The sequence below is a fragment of the Panicum virgatum genome, chromosome 5N (genome assembly GCF_016808335.1).
Source record: "Panicum virgatum strain AP13 chromosome 5N, P.virgatum_v5, whole genome shotgun sequence".
Taxonomy (NCBI): domain Eukaryota; kingdom Viridiplantae; phylum Streptophyta; class Magnoliopsida; order Poales; family Poaceae; genus Panicum; species Panicum virgatum.
The window spans coordinates 71,910,411-71,928,620 of NC_053149.1; the positions used below are offsets into that span (position 1 = coordinate 71,910,411).

An 18,210-nucleotide genomic window follows, 5' to 3' on the forward strand; every position below is an offset into this window, starting at 1 on the left:
GTGAGGAGAAGGAAAGCGGCGAAGCCCTGCCGGATTCAGCACTTGTGATCTGCAGGTTAGTACATTTAGTTTAAATATTGTTATATTTAAGTACTACGTATTTAAATATGAGTAATTTAATTTAATTAGTGCTATAGTAGATCCATTTAAGTAGGAGTTCAATGATACTTTAGTTTATAGTTACGTAGTAGTAAATTAGTTTAGAAAATTAGTTCTACGCATTTATTATTACAATTGCAGTGCTATTAGAGACATGTTTATAAATTAATTATGATTTAGAATAGAATTTGGCATATGCAGTATAGAATTCGAGAGTCATCACGTAGTTATGAATACTTATACGTTATAGTTGAATTCCATACTTAGTTTTTACGGATTATTGAATAAGGTAGTGAAGTAAAGAGTATAACTCGATAAGTATTATGTGATATACAGATAATTTTGAATGAACTTGGCTCATACATTCGTGTCGATTCTAACGATTCTTCGTGGTCCACTTTGTAGGTTGTCAAGGAGTGGCTTGCCGTGCTCTGATGATTGGCTCACCAAGATCCAGCCGTGGGTGGACCAATGTGAACAGGCAGACGAGCACTTGGTCCATCCAACAGGACCACACACAGATAGCTCCTTTAGGGCTTACCTCACCTGGTACTTACCCCGGACTCGGGCTCGTCTGGTTTTTGTTGACACTCACCCGCAGCCACACCAGGCGAGGTCTCAGGATGGCTATGCCCGGCACCACGTGGAGGCACTAACTGGCGCGGTGAGTCTCTTGATCATATTTGCATATATATATAATCATATTCATAAGATAATTCATGTGTTTGTAACTTTACTGAATTGATGCAGTTTCGCCTTTGCAACATGATGGAGACGGACTGCTCGACTTACCTGACGAGGGTACGTGCCGGATCCCCAATGACCCAGTTTAAGCAGATAGAGGCATGGTCGAGGCAGCGTGATCAGTTGCGTCAGGTAACGCACAACTTCGGAAGCCGTGTGCAGTACGAAGACAGCCACGGGTCGTCTCAGGCGTCGTCGTCGTTCCCGTGTCCGTCGACCATACACGGGCCGACGTCGCAGTTCTTCCCAAGTACAGGTAACGTATATATCTCTTTAAAATTACATCAAGTGTTCCTACATATTTACTAATATCACATACAGAATACGATCCAGCTACTGCGTTCGGCCATACTGGAATGTTTAGAGGGACAGCACCAGTTGGCGGACCGTATCCAGGGATGGTACCGGGGCCACAGATACCGGCGTGCACAGGTTAATTTATGTTTCGTATTTCGGTTTCTACATGTCATTACGAAATATACGAGCGTACGCTAACATCCATATTTTTTGCGTAGGATTCTACCCCGATGCGGGCGCCGGACCTTCTTCTTCCTCCTTTCGACCAGATAACGAGACATTCACCTTAGACGACTTCGACAGCTTGAGTCCAGAAGAGCCTGCCGCGCAAGGTGACCCCGATGTCTTGGGACATTCACAGCTAGGAGGAGCACCACTTGGGATCTCTCAGCAGCAGACACCGCAGCCCCTTGCGCGTCCTGAGCGACAGGTGAGGTCTCCGGATGTTCTCACCTACTCCGAGGGACATGTCCGTGCCCAGCAGAGGGCTAAGAGGGTCCGACGCCCTAGGGGTGGTTAGATGTATATGATGTTTATTTGTAATGAGATAGCTGTGGACCGCTTATTTGTATCCGATGTTTATGATTGTGGTAGGTTACTTGTCATTTATTTTTATAGATATTATTTATGTGAACTTATTATGTTTGTGGGTTCCATAATGCTCGTGAAATAAGGGAAGTTCTTGCGATTTTTTTCCGTGATTTAATGAAGGACAAGTAACGTGCGGTAGGAGTTAGCGGCCGAGATCTTGCCGACGATGATGACGAATACACGCTCGAATAGCTCAAAATAGGTCCCTGCAAAAATAAAAGTCCGAGAAAAAAAAGGGGGGCATGTCGCCCCCCCAATGGGTGACAGGGGCCTGTCGCCCGAGGGGAGGGCGACAGGCCCCTGTCGCCCGTTGGGGGGGGCGACAGGTCCCCCGCTTTTTTTTTCTCCAGGGACTTCGTTGCAAATTTGAAAAAAAAAATTACACATTGGGCCTGTCGCCCTATGGGAGAGCGACCGGGGTATATTTTTGAAATTTTTGAAAACTGACATATATTTTTGAAATTTTAATTTTTTTTAAATATAAAAAAGAAAAAAGTTCGGGCTGGTCTGGGCAGCGGCAGCGGCAGCGGCAGCGGCAGCGGCAGGGCCTTCTTCTTCTCCGTCCCACCAACGGGCAACGGCTAGTTACCACCGTCAGCCAGCGGCCGACACCCCCAATCCTCAATCGATCTAGTGACCGTTGCCGCCGCAGCTCCAATCATTGATTGGATCGATCACCAAGCAAGCCATTCACGCCAACCCCCTCTTGAACGGACAACTATGGCGGCGGCCGAAGCGAAACCGCGCCTCAACGTGCCGCCGTCCATGGCGGCCGCTCTCCGCCTCGACCCCGTGGGGGCGGCCGCCTCCTCCTTGCCGTCCCCCTCGCGCCGCCTCGCCGAGCCACCCAAGACGCCCTCCCCCTCCAAGACCACCACCTACAGCGACCGCTTCATCCCCTGCCGCTCCTCCTCCCGCCTCCACAACTTCGCGCTCCTCGACTCCCCCTCCAAGGACGACACCACCTACTCCCGCCTCCTCCGCGCCGAGCTCTTCGGCCCCGACTCGCCGCGCCCAGCCACCCCCGCCTCTCCCAACACCAACCTCTTCCGATACAAGAAAGACCACCAGTCCTCCGCCGCCACATCCCCCTTCGCCGCCCAACACGACTGCACCGCCGGATCCGGAGACACCACGGCATCGCCGCAGAAGCCGCCCAGGAAAGTCCCCAAGACGCCGCACAAGGTACGCTGCCTGCCTTCCAGCTGCTTTCTTTCCTTTTTCTTCTTCTTGGCGGTTGGCAGTTGCCTCAAACACCTCCCGGGCAAGGCAGCCAAGGCAGCAAAGCTCAAAGCTTCTTCTTCACTCCCTACCACGCCAGGTCCTGGACGCGCCGTCCCTGCAGGACGACTTCTACCTCAACCTCGTCGACTGGTCCTCGCAGAACATGCTCGCCGTCGGCCTAGGGACCTGCGTCTACCTCTGGTCCGCGTCCAATAGCAAGGTACATATCTACCTCTCCATTCATCGCCATCCGGTCCAGCTCATACCACCATGCTGCTAACGCTCTAATTAATCAACATCCAGGTCACCAAGCTCTGCGATCTGGGGCCCAGAGACAGCGTCTGCGCCGTGCATTGGTCACGGGAAGGCTCTTATCTTGCCATTGGCACCGGCCTTGGAGATGTCCAGGTTTGCATTGCTTTCCTTTCTCCATTACCAATGCCGACATCACAGCAGAATCGCTCCTTCCGTTATATCAGGCTTATTCACATAACCTACAAGCAATCAGAATATGCGAGCGACTGAGCGACATACTCACATACAACTAGTAACTCTACTATCTCAACAGATCTGGGACAGCTCGCGCTGCAAACGGATTAGGAACATGGGAGGTCACCAAACACGGACTGGGGTATTAGCATGGAGCTCCTGCATATTGTCCTCCGGTAGCAGGGACAAGAACATATTGCAGCATGACATCCGTGTCCCCAGTGACTATGTCAGCATGTTCTCTGGTCATAGATCAGAGGTGAGATTTAATTCCTGGTAAGCATGCATGTTGCGCTGAATTTTAGATCTCAGACCTCTGTATTTTCAGGTCTGTGGACTAAAATGGTCGCATGACGACCGTGAGCTTGCTTCGGGTGGAAACGACAATCAGCTACTAGTTTGGAACCAACGATCGCAACAGCCGGTGTTGCGCTTGACAGAGCATACAGCTGCGGTTAAAGCAATAGCGTGGTCACCGCATCAGCAGGGCCTCCTGGCATCAGGAGGTGGAACAGCTGATAGGTGTATCAGGTTTTGGAACACGGCTAATGGAAATGTTCTCAACTCAATAGACACAGGCAGCCAGGCAAGTCGTGGTTCTGAATGCAAATGACCTCAGTGCTATGTTCTACTGTGGTTCTGATGTCCTCATCATTCTCTTTCTCTTGCAGGTTTGCAACCTTGCCTGGTGCAAAAATGTGAATGAGCTCGTGAGCACACACGGGTATTCTCAAAATCAAATCATGGTGTGGAAATATCCATCTATGTCAAAGGTGAGCTTACACACTGTGGATCTCAATACTTGATATATCAGCAAGCCAATTGTATAATGAATGCATCCTCCGTATGTGCATCCTCAATGACCTCCATAGTATGCAACTTGGTTTTTCTCAGCTTGCTTCTGATAAACAACATTTCAATGCTGTCGGCTGAGACATTGAATCAAGAAATGCTTAAGCAACAGTGAAACATGGACTAAGCAATAAATACCATTTGCTTGTTATCTTGCACAGCAGGTTAAGGTGACATAGCATATTGTAGCTATCAGTACCTCACATCTATTGATACATTGGTAAGAATGCTGGACACTATAAAATCGCGTATTTTGGGTATGAAGCATCAAAAGCCCTCCAAGGAGACTTCACCTGCAAGTTTAATTAACAAAATTCTTCTTTGATGACGCCTCGAAAGAAAAGTCATTTTTCTTTCTGTGGGCTGAGATATTGACTTGCTGATAGCTTAGAGCACAATAGAACTGTAAACTAAGCTGAACCATTTGCCTGTGCACAGTCCACAACAGGTTATGCGCTTCTTATTAAACAGTTTTGATACGATAAAAAAAAATGCCTGCTATGTGCTAGGGGCTATATCTTCTGCTGTGGTTGTTTGGAAATTTAATGTTTAAGTACGATAATTGTCCTTGAGGAAGAAATGTTTCTTAGTACAATAGTTAATGCAACCTAATTTCTATGATGCTTGGATATTTTGGGAGAACAGGTTGCAACTCTAACCGGACATACGATGCGTGTGCTTTACCTTGCATCGTCCCCTGATGGCCAGGTAAATCTGAATCTAGTTAGTCTGCAGATCGTGTTAACATTTACCCAGAAATTATGTCAAAAAAAAAGTAAAGTGACGGGATGTAATTTGCAGACCATAGTAACAGGAGCAGGGGACGAAACTCTACGATTCTGGAATATTTTCCCATCAGTGAAGACACAGGTAATGCATAATGGGCATTTATGCTTGAGAAAGAATTGAGAGTTGACCGATGCGTGTATTTGAGAAGGCATCATATATTTGTGTGGACTTTGACTCCCCCATGGTGTTTGCATTCAGACTCCTGTCCGTGATATTGGGCTCTGGTCATTCTCAAGAAGCCACATCCGGTGATGAGCGGGCCTGGAGGAGTCTGATCAAGATACATATATCCTTCTTTGTTGGGATGGGAAGCAACATATAGTAATTCTGTTTACATGTGCAGCTAGGTAGTTTGTTGAGTGATTTTTGTAATTGTGAGGCCTGATCATTTGTTCGTTCGTTCATTCATTCGTTGTTGTTGTTGTTTTGTGTGTGAGTGACATTAACGTAACGTATTGGATTGTTTGAGGTAGAGAAAAGTTGGCTGATGATGTATGAGATACTATTTGACGATTGACAAAATAGAGAGAAACAATGAAGGGCCATGCATGTAATTGTTTGTTTGTAGCTGAAACAGAAGTTGGACAATTTTTGAAAGATTTTTTCTTTTCTTCAGATTCAGACATGGAAATGAATGATCAGAGTTATGCCTGGTTTTTTTTTTTGAAGGAATGAATCTTCTGTTTTGGCAAGTGTTCCCTTGGAGTGAGATGTATGAGGACGTGTAAAGACTGGGACATAGGTTGTAACTACAAGAGTAAGAGCAACTCCAACAGTCTAGCTAAACTTGTTTTATTCTGTAAAATTGAAAAATTACCCTTAAAACCAAGTTCCAACAGACTATCTATCTACCTCGCTTCTCTATCCGCATCGCTATTCCTCCCATTCCGTTAGCCATCTATACAAAGCTGCTCGGATCGCCATCGGCCTCGTCGTGCGTGCGCTAGCTGGATTCCCGCGCCTCCCTCGCGCTCCCGCGCGCGTCCTGCCGCCGTCGCATTTCTTCTCCCTCGCGTCGCTCTGCTGCCGTCACCGTCTCGTGCCTCCCGCCCGTAGGCACCGGCGGAGCTCGCGTCTCCAGCGTGCCCGCCCGCGGTGGAGCTCGAGCTCCCACCTGCACGTGGGGGTCGAGGGGGCCAGCGGCAGCAGGCAGCAGGGCTGCTGCTCTTCCGGTTCATGTTCGACTGCCTTGGGGAAGAACCTGAGGGGTTGATTTGGCCGGAGTGGCGTCGACTTGGCCGGAGCGGAGTCGATTTGGCCGTGATTCTCCTTGATTCATCCGCAGCTTAGCAGCCGGAGATTGACTCATCTACAGCGTAGCAGTCGAATTGATTCTAGAAGTGGTGTGTTGTTTGCTGCGAGCTCGTTCCGGTGTCCAGGTCCGGAGCTTGGCTCGGCTACGGCGAGGCGCGTGGCGTCCTGGTGGATTCTAGGAAGAAAAAGAAGGTGATTTGAATATAAATAGACAAGAATTTAGTTAGTCTGTTGGTTTACTCAATCGTTTAGCTAGCTTTTTATTTTTTACATAGTCTTTTACCTAATCATTTAGCTAGGATTTTTAACTAATCTGTTGGAGATGCTATGGATCCCGCTGTTTGCATTCTTGTTGCTTGCTTCCCTACTCTTTCTAGTTCTAGAGGGAAAAGGGTATCAGATGCTGTGACGCTTCTGGATGGAGAAACAAAACAGCAAGGCCGGTGAAAAGGAAGACCTTGATGACCTTGAAGGATGGGCATAGATCATGATGCCCTAGAAAAGCCCGCTGGTGGCCAGTGGATGGATCCATGGTTTTCGATGACAACAGTTTAAAAAATTTTTTATAGGTTTTATAATGATTGGCATGAAGAGAATATGTTGTATGAAATTGAAATTTAAAGGCACCTGAACTTGTAAGCTACTAACCAGACATTGGATATTGGCAACTTTTGTGCATTTTATTTTTCAGGAATTCACATATGTGTCCACATTGGCATTTAGAAGGGCTGTGATACTTGACACGAGTTAGTAAAATCATAAGTAGCTCATGTATCTATATTTCTGCTTTTCTCTAGAAAAATATCTATATTTCTGCTAAATTTTCTCATTAATCGTCCACAGACGCAAAGTTTCAAGTCTACAAAAAGGAGCGCCAGCTTCTTCAATCTACTGTTGAAGCTCTTCAACAAGGTATGTCTTTCCAATTACAATCTAACACATATATTGTCGTGGTTCCCTTTATCCAGTTAAACATCTGAAACTTTCGTTTTCAATGTGTGAACACTAAAATCTTCTCTTTTTATTTATTTATCTTGATGCATATGAACTATTTTTTGTAGCTGACGTTAAATGTGTTTAGTAGACTGGCTAAATCAGTCCTTCAGAAACACTCACCAGCCAAACAAGTGTGTGCAGAGATACTAATCAGAACAAACAGGGAAAATCGGAGAAGTTATGCTTCAATTAATTTTTAACTCAAGTTGGAAAAAGAAGTAGATGCTAATTATCTAGCAAATCATAGTGCCCATATAGAACACAGTTGTATAAAGTAATTAGATCATAATTGTACCTGAAACTTGGGGTCGTTATTGCTTGATGCACAGAATTGAGAAATTATAAGCTAACATGATGTAAGGATCACCGGGGTGTCCGACCCTAGAGGGGGAGGGGGTGAATAGGGTTGCTAATCGCTTTTTAACCTAGGGCTCAAACTACTTGCATAAGATAAACCTTAACACGTCATACACATGCTAGTTATGACTAAGGTTTATCTATGATACTTTCTACTTACTTCTAAAAACTTGCAACCTATAGCCAATCCTAATCAAACTAACTAGAAAAGTAAAGACATGCAAGATAGAGTAAATGTGGAAGCGTAATACGGTAAATAAAGAGGTAAGTGCAAGAGGGATGCAAACTCCCGAGTAGACACGGTCATGTAACGTGGTTCGGCACAAACGCATACGTCCACGGGACACCGAGGCTCTTCCGATCACCGTCTTGCACTACGCCACTAAGGCGATGCCGGCAAGCAAAGGCAAGTGCCCACAAGACACCAAGTCTCGTGCACCGCCACCGTCTCTTTCGGTCACCCGGCCGAAATCCACTACGGAGCTTCTCCACCAAGGAGGGGGCCTCCTCTTCCCCCGCACAAAGTGTCGTTGCCACTCCACACCAAGCCGGAGGGTCACACGACGGATCACAAGGATTGCTTGCCACAACAAGACTTCTCTCAAGGGAGCTCTCGCAAGAACTAATCCCTATTACAAGCACTAAGCACTCTCACAAGTGTGCTTAAGCCTATATGATGTACAATGAAGCTCTAAGGTGGTTGGAGATGATCTTTGTCTCTTGTATATTTTCTTGGTCTCCAGCACAATCAAATGAGCCGTGGGGTGGCATATATATAGCTCACACACCCCAAACTAGCCGTTGGAAAAAGGCTGACAAAAAGCACTATCACTGGTTAAACCGATGCTCTCGTTTTTGTCATCACCGGTTTAACCGGTGAGTGCATTTTCCAACTAGTTGTTATACTTCAACGGCTACTTCAATCGACCGACGTAATCAACCGATGCATCGTCGGTTTAACCGGTGAGTGTAATTGCTGAAAAACTAACTCTCTGGACAACTGCACCGACGTTCACCAATATCCAATCGTCGGTTTAACCGGTGTATAGAATTTCCACTGTCTTCTTCTGTCAATGCACCGACGTATGCAATTTCTTTAGCGTCGGTTAAACCGGTGTAAAACCCTAGCCTTGTGTACTCCAAGTCAATGCACCGACGAGTTCATTTTGCCCCACGTCGGTTTAACCGGTGATAGCGAAATGCCTCTGTTTTGATCTTTTCGACTTGGATTCTTCACGGTTTCTTCAATCTTCGAATCCTTTGGACCGAAGAGGTTTCAGGGCCGCGAGGGGCGGCTCCCCCTCGACCCCCGTCCGCTAACCGGGTAGCGAAACCCCCGTAGGGGCGGCCCTTCGGGCCTTACTACGCCTATTTTCTCTTTGTCATCACTTGAACCTAAAACCCTGAGAATGGTCATCTTAACAATCATATTAGTCCAAGTGTTGTGTGTCATTAATCGCCAAAACATTATATTGAAATATGGCATGAGAGGCCATTTTCGCTACAATCTCCCCCTTTTTGGTGATTGATGACAACACAACCAAAACAAGCAAGATAAATTGCAAGGATATGAAATTGATACCAATTTGAAAAGTTAGAAACTACTTAGCTTGCTTGGATGACATTTCAATGCTCATTTTAAAAGCCCTTGATACCAATTGTAGAAAAAATTATAGAACAATGGCTTGTGTGTGGTTTGAACCATATGAGCAATGAAAAAAAATTTGTACCTTAATACATGGGATCATCAAATTGCACTACAATTTGTTCTACCCCCATATTGACTAAGTACCTCCCCCTATCACCATGCATCCTTTTGCATTGCATTTTCCATTCCTCCCCGTTGCTAATGACATCATTTGCTTGCTTTTAGGGTACATTTCTCCCCCTTTGTCATCAAACACCTAAAAGCTCCATAACCACTAGCAACAAAGAGCATTAGTAGCAAAAAGAATTAACTTGGTGAGAGGTGTTTTTACCTAGCCATGCCTCCCTATATCATTTATTTCTTTAACCGTTGGGAGTTATGGCATGGTCTTCTTCCCTTGTCCAATCTTTCTTGATCAATTGATACCAATTGTAAGGTTAATTGCAATTTGCATCGTCTTGATATCGAAGGATTGAGTGTATTATCATATGGACTAAGGGAGTGTGACTACAACAAATATCACTTTGAAAGCATGTTAGTAAAAAAACACAAGCTATAGAGTTAGCTCCCCCTAAATGTGTGCATTAGTGTTTGAATCACTTTTAAATAAATGTATGCACTTGTATTTCACATAATGGGGATCAAACTCTACAACTTGAAAACATGACACCAAATGAATACCAAAAATAGGATTGATACCAAATGTACACTTTGGTATTTTCTTTCGAAAATATGTGTCATGGAGAAGCAATGGTTTTCGCCCATGTAGGTTGCACTAGATAAGAAGTTAGTACTAAAACAACCTACCATATGATAGTCTAGGAAAGCATGTCAAATAAAAGATACCAATTGTGAAGATAAGATCATGCATTCTAGAGAGGCATTGAGCTACAATGATGCATGAATGATATCAAATGAAATTGAGATCATCCTTTTACCTTGCTCATTACCTCATATGTAGGGGAGGGGAATTTGGGTCACTAATCTTTTATCCACAACTTGACTTTACTTCATCTTTGCATGATGCATCCCTACTTATGCATCACAAACCTTGTCAAGCATCCAAATTCCCCGTCACTTGGATGGTTACCACCATCCAATGATGGCTTGGCCTCCCCCTAAAACCATGATTCCCCCTTTGATTCTCCCTCATGACTTGATTCACTTAGGTATTTCTCTCCCTTTGAGATATGCTTCTTCTCCTTGAGAAAATATCTTTCTTTGATCCACATTTCTCCCCCTTTGGAATCAAATCACTTAAAAGGTCTTGCTCCTAAAAAAATCTTGCAAAACAATATAGCTCAAAAGAAGATTAGTACCCTAGGGAGTTAGTTCCATGACTCATGATCCAATTGTATGATATCAATGAAGATACCAATTGAGAATTTACTATGGTGGATCACAAAATCACGAAACTAGCATGATATGAGCTAAGCTTTCCACAGGTATGTGCACAAAATGATAATGTGAAAATCAAGTACACAACTAGATGTTATAACTAGAAAGTTTAGATCATATCATGCACGGAGGTAGCTCTTAAAAAGATAAAGATTTGACAATTTATATCAATTGAATGAGTTTAGAACCTTGCATACCTCCGGGGGAACAACTTAGTTTACCTTGCATGTACCAATTTAAAGTGACTTGCAACCAATTGAAAGTCTTTAAGAGGTGAGCACTTGGTACACCAAGGTTAAGCAAATATATGAGCACATAGCCTATGAACTTAGATATAAGCATTTAAGTTCAATAGTGTATGGCTTAATATGCAAGATGCACAAATTATCTAATCACTCTTGTAGAGTTGTTTGTTCACATTGATCGTGAATAACATTCTCTTAGAGTGTTAACTCCACGTGAGACTACAAAAGATAAACTAGCAAATATGTTAGTCTTAAAATCACAACCTATAGGATGAACTCCCCCTAAATATGTGCATTTAGTGTTTGAATCACCAAGCAAAAGTATGCACATTGATTTTGACAACAATGGGAAGTTTACCCTATAGTTTGTGTTCATGGTACACATATGAAATACATACCTCATGAAGTCCATATACCATGAAAGGTAACCTTGTGTAGCTTTCTACACACTTATCAAACCATGTAGGTTGCTCATGGGTTAGAGTCATGGCACAAGCAACCCACCATATATAACACTAGGAGATGTAAAACAAACAAACATCCTAGCAAAAGCAATGGAGCTACTTGATGCTTGAATTGAAAATTAGCTACCATTATCTTATGGGGGACTTGGGCAACAAATGTCCAAGTTGTGAGCTTAGCTTGTTTTGGTTTGAACCTTCACTTTAACTTGTAAGCTAAGCATCCAAATCCCCTTTCCACTTGTTTGGTGCCTAAGTCTTAGGGACCCAAACCTTTTGAGAGCCATCCATGGTATGAATAATATCATTGGGCACCCAAATAGGCCGATTCCATCCATATGTTCTCCACCCCATGACATGAGCCACCACCTTGCCATTCTTCTTCTTTTCAAGTATGTAGTGGTTGCTCTTTTGCTTATTCTTGTGGATGGGCTTGGTGTACATGTATGACGCCTTCAAGTATGGAGATGAGTTTTTCTTGATCTCCTTAGCCTTCTTGTGTCCCTTCTTGCTCTTGTTCAAGTTCTTGGGCTTGCTATTTTCTTTGCCATTTTTCTTGCCCTCTTTCTCCTTGCATTGGTAGGACTTGTGACCTTCTTTGCAACACTTGAAGCAAGTCACGGTTTCTCCCTTCTCAAGCTTCTTCACGCCCGCGGAGGTGTTATCTTGAGAAGGTTGGACTTGCTCTTGAGTGTATTTTCCTTTGAGCCGCCTCAAGTCCGCCATTAGCCTTTCTACCTCTTGTTTAAGCTCATTATTTTCCTTAGCAATGAGATCATCACATGTTTCTACAATCATATCCTCATTGCAAGTGGTTAGATCACAAGAGGTAGACGCATCTACCTTGTCAATGGGAATAGCACAAGGAATATTGCAAGGAAATGATTTATCCGATGATGATTCACTTTTAGATTCAAGACTATCATATTTCATTTTAAGTTCTTTATGCTCATTGTCTAACAAATTGAATTTGTTTAGCAAGTTCTCATATCTTGAGACAAATGAAGCATGAAGTTTTTCTTTAGCCTTGAGAGTTTTCATTTCTTCATTTTATTTAGTGCGATATTCTTGTTGATTATGAAGGAGTGTCATCATCTCACTAATTTTATCGGTTTCAACATCGGATTCATTATTGGAGGAGGAGTCATCACTTACATCGTTATTACCTAGTGCCATAAGACATATGGGAGGTGGTGATAATCTCCGAGGGCGATGGGTGGTGGAGCTCTTGGAATTTTTCTTGTGACTTGAGCTTTCACCACTTTTCTTGGGTTTATAGATGGCGGAGAGAGCTTGAGGTCTTGACTTGTTCTTCTTCTTCGCCATCTTCTCCATCCCAACCGCACTCCCTCTAATGAGAGTTTTGTACCCAAGCTCATAGAGCTCATGTACGTGCTTGGCAATCTTGCGGTGATGGTATAGCACGGCCCTTGGATATTCTTCATCACTTGAACTTATTCATCATCACTCTCATCCTCTTTTTCTTCTTCACTTGAGCTTGATGAGTCTTGTCGCCTTGGTTGATGCTTGCATGAGTGCTTGGCAGCGAGACTCTTTTTGCTTGAAGAAGAGGTGGGCTCTTGCTCTTTCTTCTTTGTCATCCCCATACTATATTCATGGGCAATGATTTGATTGATGACTTGGTTGGGTGTAAGCTTGACCAAGTCTTCCTTTTGCAAGAGTGTGTTGATGATGTCGTAGTCGGGCTTGCGAAGGCTTCGGAGAATCTTGCGGTTGATTTCCTCATCTTTAACTTGATTGAGACCTAAGGCATTAATTTCATTGACAAGAGTGTTTAATCGTGAGTACATGTCATGAGCATTTTCATTTGGAAGTTGCTTAAAGCTACTAAGCTCATTGACGAGAATATGATATTTTTGATTGGCAACATCCTTTTTGTGCCCTTATGATTTTCGACAATTTGCTTCCATAGCTTATGAGCATTTTCATTAGCAAATACACGATTAAACACACTATCACATAGAGAATACAATAGAATTGATTTAGCAATGGCATCATATTGTCTTTCGGCCTTATTCTCATTTTTCATGCCTACTTCGGTGACACGCCAAACATCAAGCCCACGGCTTGGAGATGTGCTTGCATAAGCACTTTCCATCGTGGGAACCCCGTGCCATCGAAAAACGGAGCCCTATCGGTACTCATCCCTTCCCCAGACATTTTACTCACTCGACGGTGAAGTCGACGGGTCTCCTACGAGCTTTCTCACAAATTTACCAATGGAATTTGGCTAATCCTCGTAAGAGGTGTGAGACCAAGCTTTGATACCAATTGTAAGGATCACTGGGGTGTCCGACCCTAGAGGGGGAGGCGGTGAATAGGGTCACTAATCGCTTTTTAATCTAGGGCTCAAACTACTTGCATAAGATAAACCTTAACACGTCCTACACATACTAGTTATGACTAAGGTTTATCTATGCTACTCTTTACTTACCGTATTACGCTTCCGCATTTACTCTATCTTGCATCCCTTTACTTTCCTAGTTAGTTTGATTAGGATTGGCTATAGGTTGCAAGTTTTTAGGGGTAAGTAGAGAGTAGCATAGATAAACCTTAGTCATAACTAGCATGTGTAGGACGTGTTAAGGTTTATTTTATGCAAGTAGTTTGAGCCCTAGGTTAAAAAGCGATTAGCGACCTTATTCACCCCCCCTCTAGGGTCGGACACCCGGTGATCCTTACACCTGAGCCTGTATATATTCTTGTGGTTGGTCAGCCAAAATATGTCGGGCCATTATGCAGCTACGATCACCTATGCATTGTTTGTCACTTTCAGATAAACCAAGAGATGGTACTGGAACAGGTGGCCTTATCCTCAGCCGGTGAGCCCGTGAGCCCCTCCTTCTTTCCCAGCCACACAGCAGCGTCTCATCCTCATCCTTATGTCTCTCCTCTCTGACGCCTCCATCTCCACGCTCTCTTCTTTTCCCTCTTGAAGCAGCAGCGAGCAGACCAGCAGGCCAGCAGCCATCGGCTTGTTCCTTGGCTCCCTGCCCCCTCGGGCCTTCCCTTCGCCTGTCCATGCGGGCGCGGCTAGTGCCCGCCGACCACGGGGCCAGCCAGGCCGAAGCAGCGCGGGGCCAGGAGTGACGCGATGACGGGTGGTGGCAGGGGCCGGGGGTGTGGCTGGCGCGCGCAACCCCGTTCCCCTCCCCTCCGTGTCGTGGCGGGCGCCCAAGCTCTCCCCTCCCCTCCGTCACTCCGTGGGTCAGCGCGACACCCTTCCCTTCTCCTCCATGGCCAGGCAGCGGCCGGCGGCCGGCAACCGGCGACCGGGGCTGGAGATGCGGTCTGCGGGCGCGAGGAGTCTCGGCCCCGCGGGCCCCTCCCCTCTGTGGACCGGCGGCGGTCGGCTGCCGAAGCCGGAGGTGCGGCACGGCGCGGCGCGGCCCCTCCTTCCTCTCTGTGACGCGGCGACAACCAGCGTCTGGGGCGGCCCGGCGAGGAGCCGGCCGGGGGGCGCGGGCGAGGGTGGGTCCTCCATGGCCAGGCGGCGGCCGGCGACTGGGGCTGGGGATGCGGTCTGAGTCTCGGCCCCGCGGGCCCTCCCCTCTGTGGACCGGCGGCGGCCGGCTCCTGAAGCCGGAGGTGCGGCGCCGCGCGGCCCCTCCTTCCTCTCCGTGACGCAGCGACAACCAGCGGCCGGGGCGGCCCGGCGAGGAACCGGTCGGGGGGCGCGGGCCAGGGTGGGTCAGTGGGGACGCCTTGGCATGCCGCTGGCCGTTCGTGGCCGGATCGACGGCCGAGATTTTTTTTGATGACGTGGCACGCTGACGTCGCACCTTTTGGTGCGCGAATCGTAGTATAGAGATGTGCATGTCACACGCGGCGGCGAGGCACAATGTTCTTCTCCTCCAGTAATACAAATATTATTTTTTTTGTTTTGAACAAATCAAACAGTACGGCTGGGCTGGGCTGGTGGGGTTGACAAAAAGCTCAAGTGGACTCTACTCTTCTTACTTGAGAGTCGAGATGAATATGATGCCACAAAATTAACAATAGAAAAAAAGAAGCATACGGCCATCGCATCCCAGGATTAGAATTGGATTCGCCGACAAGGCCGCCGACCTCCTCCCTCCTCCCTCCTCCCTCCTTCATCTCCCTCCCTCGCTCGGCCGCTCCCTTCCCTTGTCTTCCTATAAGAGGAGAGGAGAGAGGAGAGGAGACTAATCCATTCCATTCCATCCAATCCCAGGGGGGAGCTGCTGCGCGCGCCTCTCGTCCGAAAACTAAATCTGGTAACTGCTCTTGCTTGCTCAAAGGTAGGAACATTGTTTCTCTTCTCGAACCAGCAGATCCAGCTCAAGGTCACAGATTTAGATCCAGAAAAAAGCCACATGCATACCCATCCCTGTTTCTATTGCTTTTATTTATTTATCTGTTGCGCATTAAACATTTACCACCACCATGTCAATCGATTCCCCGCAGAGCCGCAATGGACTACGACGGCAGGTACACCAAGGATCAGAGCCTCAAGTGCGACTGCCTCCTCTTCGGTAATTTCTCCTCCTCCTCGCCATCGTTTCCAAACAAGAACATTGCTGACGGCAGGTACATCATTTCGAACATGCATCTTGCCTCCTCTAGACCTTGATGATACGCTCTACCCATTCACCTCCGGCATTGCTGCCGACATCGCCAAGAACATCCGAGGTCAATACCTACCTATGTCCGCCTTGTTGCAACAGATGAGCTTTACTAGATGGGTGACGTCCTGCTGCTTGATTTGAAAAAAAAAATCTACTCTTCAGATTACATGGTGCACAAACTCGGTGTTGACGAGAGCGTTAGCTTGGAACTCTGCATCCTCCTCTACAAGCAGTATGGAACCACCATGGCTGGTTTGAGGGTGCGTGCTGCTAATGTATAATCTTTCTTTTTTGTATGTCTCCTGTTGCCTCCTGGCACTAAAACCGTTGCTTCTTGCTATCTTGTTATACTATAGGCTGTTGGATACCAGTTTGATTACGATGATTTCCACAGGTGCTGGATTCTGCCCAAGCTTCAGTTTTGTGAATCTTCCAGTAATTTGTACAGAGCATAGCCATCTCCTTAACTTGCCTCGCTTGTTTTCTGCATCAGTTTTGTTCATGGAAGGTTGGCGTATGACAAAATCAAGCCTGATCCGGTGCTTAAGAACATTCTGCTCAGCTTACCCATACGCAAAGTTGTATGTACAGAAAGAATACTTTCAAGTTCCATTTTCTGTAGTGGAGACTAACTAGTATCTGAGAGATTATAGTGATGATTTTCTTGCTGTGTTTCTAGGTGTTTACCAACGGTGATAGAATCCATGCTTCAAGGGCCCTCAAGAGGCTTGGAATTGAGGACTGTTTCGAAAGAGTTGTGTGTTTTGAGACACTGAACCCAACATCTCCTCCTTCTGCACCATGTGACAAACTTGAAATCTTTGACATTATGAAGCATATGGCTCATCCAGAGCCCGGGGTGGAGCTACCAAAATCACCAATCCTGTGCAAGCCATCGAGAGAGGCAATGCTGCTGGCCCTCGAGGTCGCCTCCATCAATCCACAGACAACTGTAAGCGCCTACCTGCTCATCGGCATGATTGATAGCCGATGGGTACCTTGCCTTATGTGTTCATGCCATGGTGTGTACTAGTAGCTGACTCTTTTGCTTGAAACACCTTCCAGATATTGTTTGATGACAGCTTCAGGAACATCGAAGCTGCAAAGCAGATCGGAATGCGAACTGTCCTGGTAAGGAAATATCCATTGTGTTTGATGTTAGAAACTTTTGGCAGAAAAGAAATGTAAATGCAGATGTGATGAATGAATGTAACAACCAGGTTGGAACATCCGAGAGAAAGAAAGGTGCTGACTATGCCTTGGAAAGCATCCACAACATGAAGGAAGCGCTGCCTGAACTGTGGGAGGAGGCGGAGAAGGATGAAGATGTGAGGAATTCAAGCAAAGTTGGAATCGAGACATCAGTGATTGCATAGTATTTTTTGGCGTCAAATGTAGCCCTTTTGTTTGCCATGGAGGAGAGCACGAGATGGTTGATCATTATATTTTTGAGAGCCCATCTCTGCACTATCTTCCATCTATCTGAAAAAGAGCTACTAATTAGGGGACAAGAAAACAAGCTCCTCGAGGGGGTTGGGACTAACCGATACTATAACTGATGTTACGTCCCATATGCTACTATACTGTGTGGTAAGGAATAAAAATGTTTCGGTGAGGCATAGCACTTCTGTACCAATGAAATATAAGCACTTCCTGACTGCCGTGATGGAATGGGGTCTGTATGGACCAGAAGAATGCTCAGTTTTTCCTTTAACCACCTGATAGTTGAAGCAGCTGGATGTTGGGTCCAAATGCCTATCACTTTTCTATCTGGTTCCTCGTGCTTATGATAGCCCTGTCGTCCTTTGATTCACTCTTTACTCCATCATTAGAATGCCCAATGCATCAACTTTGTATTCCGACAACTCCTAGTTTCAGATGGGCAGTTTGATTACGGGATCAACAGTCAACATGCTACCAAGCTTTAGATCACACTGGATCAGATCAATACTATCAAAATGACGCGTCATATTGAGCTGTCAATTGAAAATTTCACAACAACAAATAGTTGTCAACGCAGTTTAGTTCTGTTCCATTTCAATGCTTTGTTCACCATAGCTGCCTTTAATCTGTTTCTGTTCAATTGGCCGCAAGAAATCTGTGTTTTTTTAACATACTATGGAATACAGATTGATGAACCAGGACAAGTGGAAGAC

At 45.7% G+C, this 18,210-nt stretch overlaps 2 protein-coding genes across 3 annotated transcripts; both read left to right on the forward strand.

Annotated features, from left to right (window-relative positions):
• Window positions 1-2,347: 2,347 nt before the first annotated feature.
• On the forward strand, window positions 2,348-5,716 carry LOC120673110 (protein FIZZY-RELATED 3-like). Its single transcript, XM_039953800.1, has 9 exons — window positions 2,348-2,916; window positions 3,053-3,175; window positions 3,259-3,363; window positions 3,524-3,703; window positions 3,773-4,030; window positions 4,116-4,217; window positions 4,942-5,004; window positions 5,098-5,166; window positions 5,284-5,716. The coding sequence occupies exons 1-9, from the start codon at window positions 2,452-2,454 to the stop codon at window positions 5,335-5,337; spliced, it is 1,419 nt and encodes a 472-aa protein (XP_039809734.1). The 5' UTR covers window positions 2,348-2,451; the 3' UTR covers window positions 5,338-5,716.
• A 9,711-nt stretch (window positions 5,717-15,427) lies between these two features.
• Window positions 15,428-17,771, forward strand: LOC120673112. Of its 2 annotated transcripts, none has more exons than XM_039953802.1 (9): window positions 15,428-15,727; window positions 15,894-15,961; window positions 16,053-16,118; window positions 16,217-16,314; window positions 16,411-16,448; window positions 16,548-16,635; window positions 16,734-17,006; window positions 17,120-17,185; window positions 17,275-17,771. In XM_039953802.1, exons 2-9 carry the CDS (start codon window positions 15,901-15,903, stop codon window positions 17,428-17,430), a joined length of 846 nt encoding a protein of 281 aa, XP_039809736.1. In that variant the 5' UTR covers window positions 15,428-15,727; window positions 15,894-15,900; the 3' UTR covers window positions 17,431-17,771. The 2 variants fall into 2 exon arrangements, with proteins under 2 accessions (XP_039809736.1, XP_039809737.1); XM_039953803.1 differs by having other exon boundaries at window positions 15,451-15,703; window positions 17,275-17,720.
• Window positions 17,772-18,210: the final 439 nt, after the last annotated feature.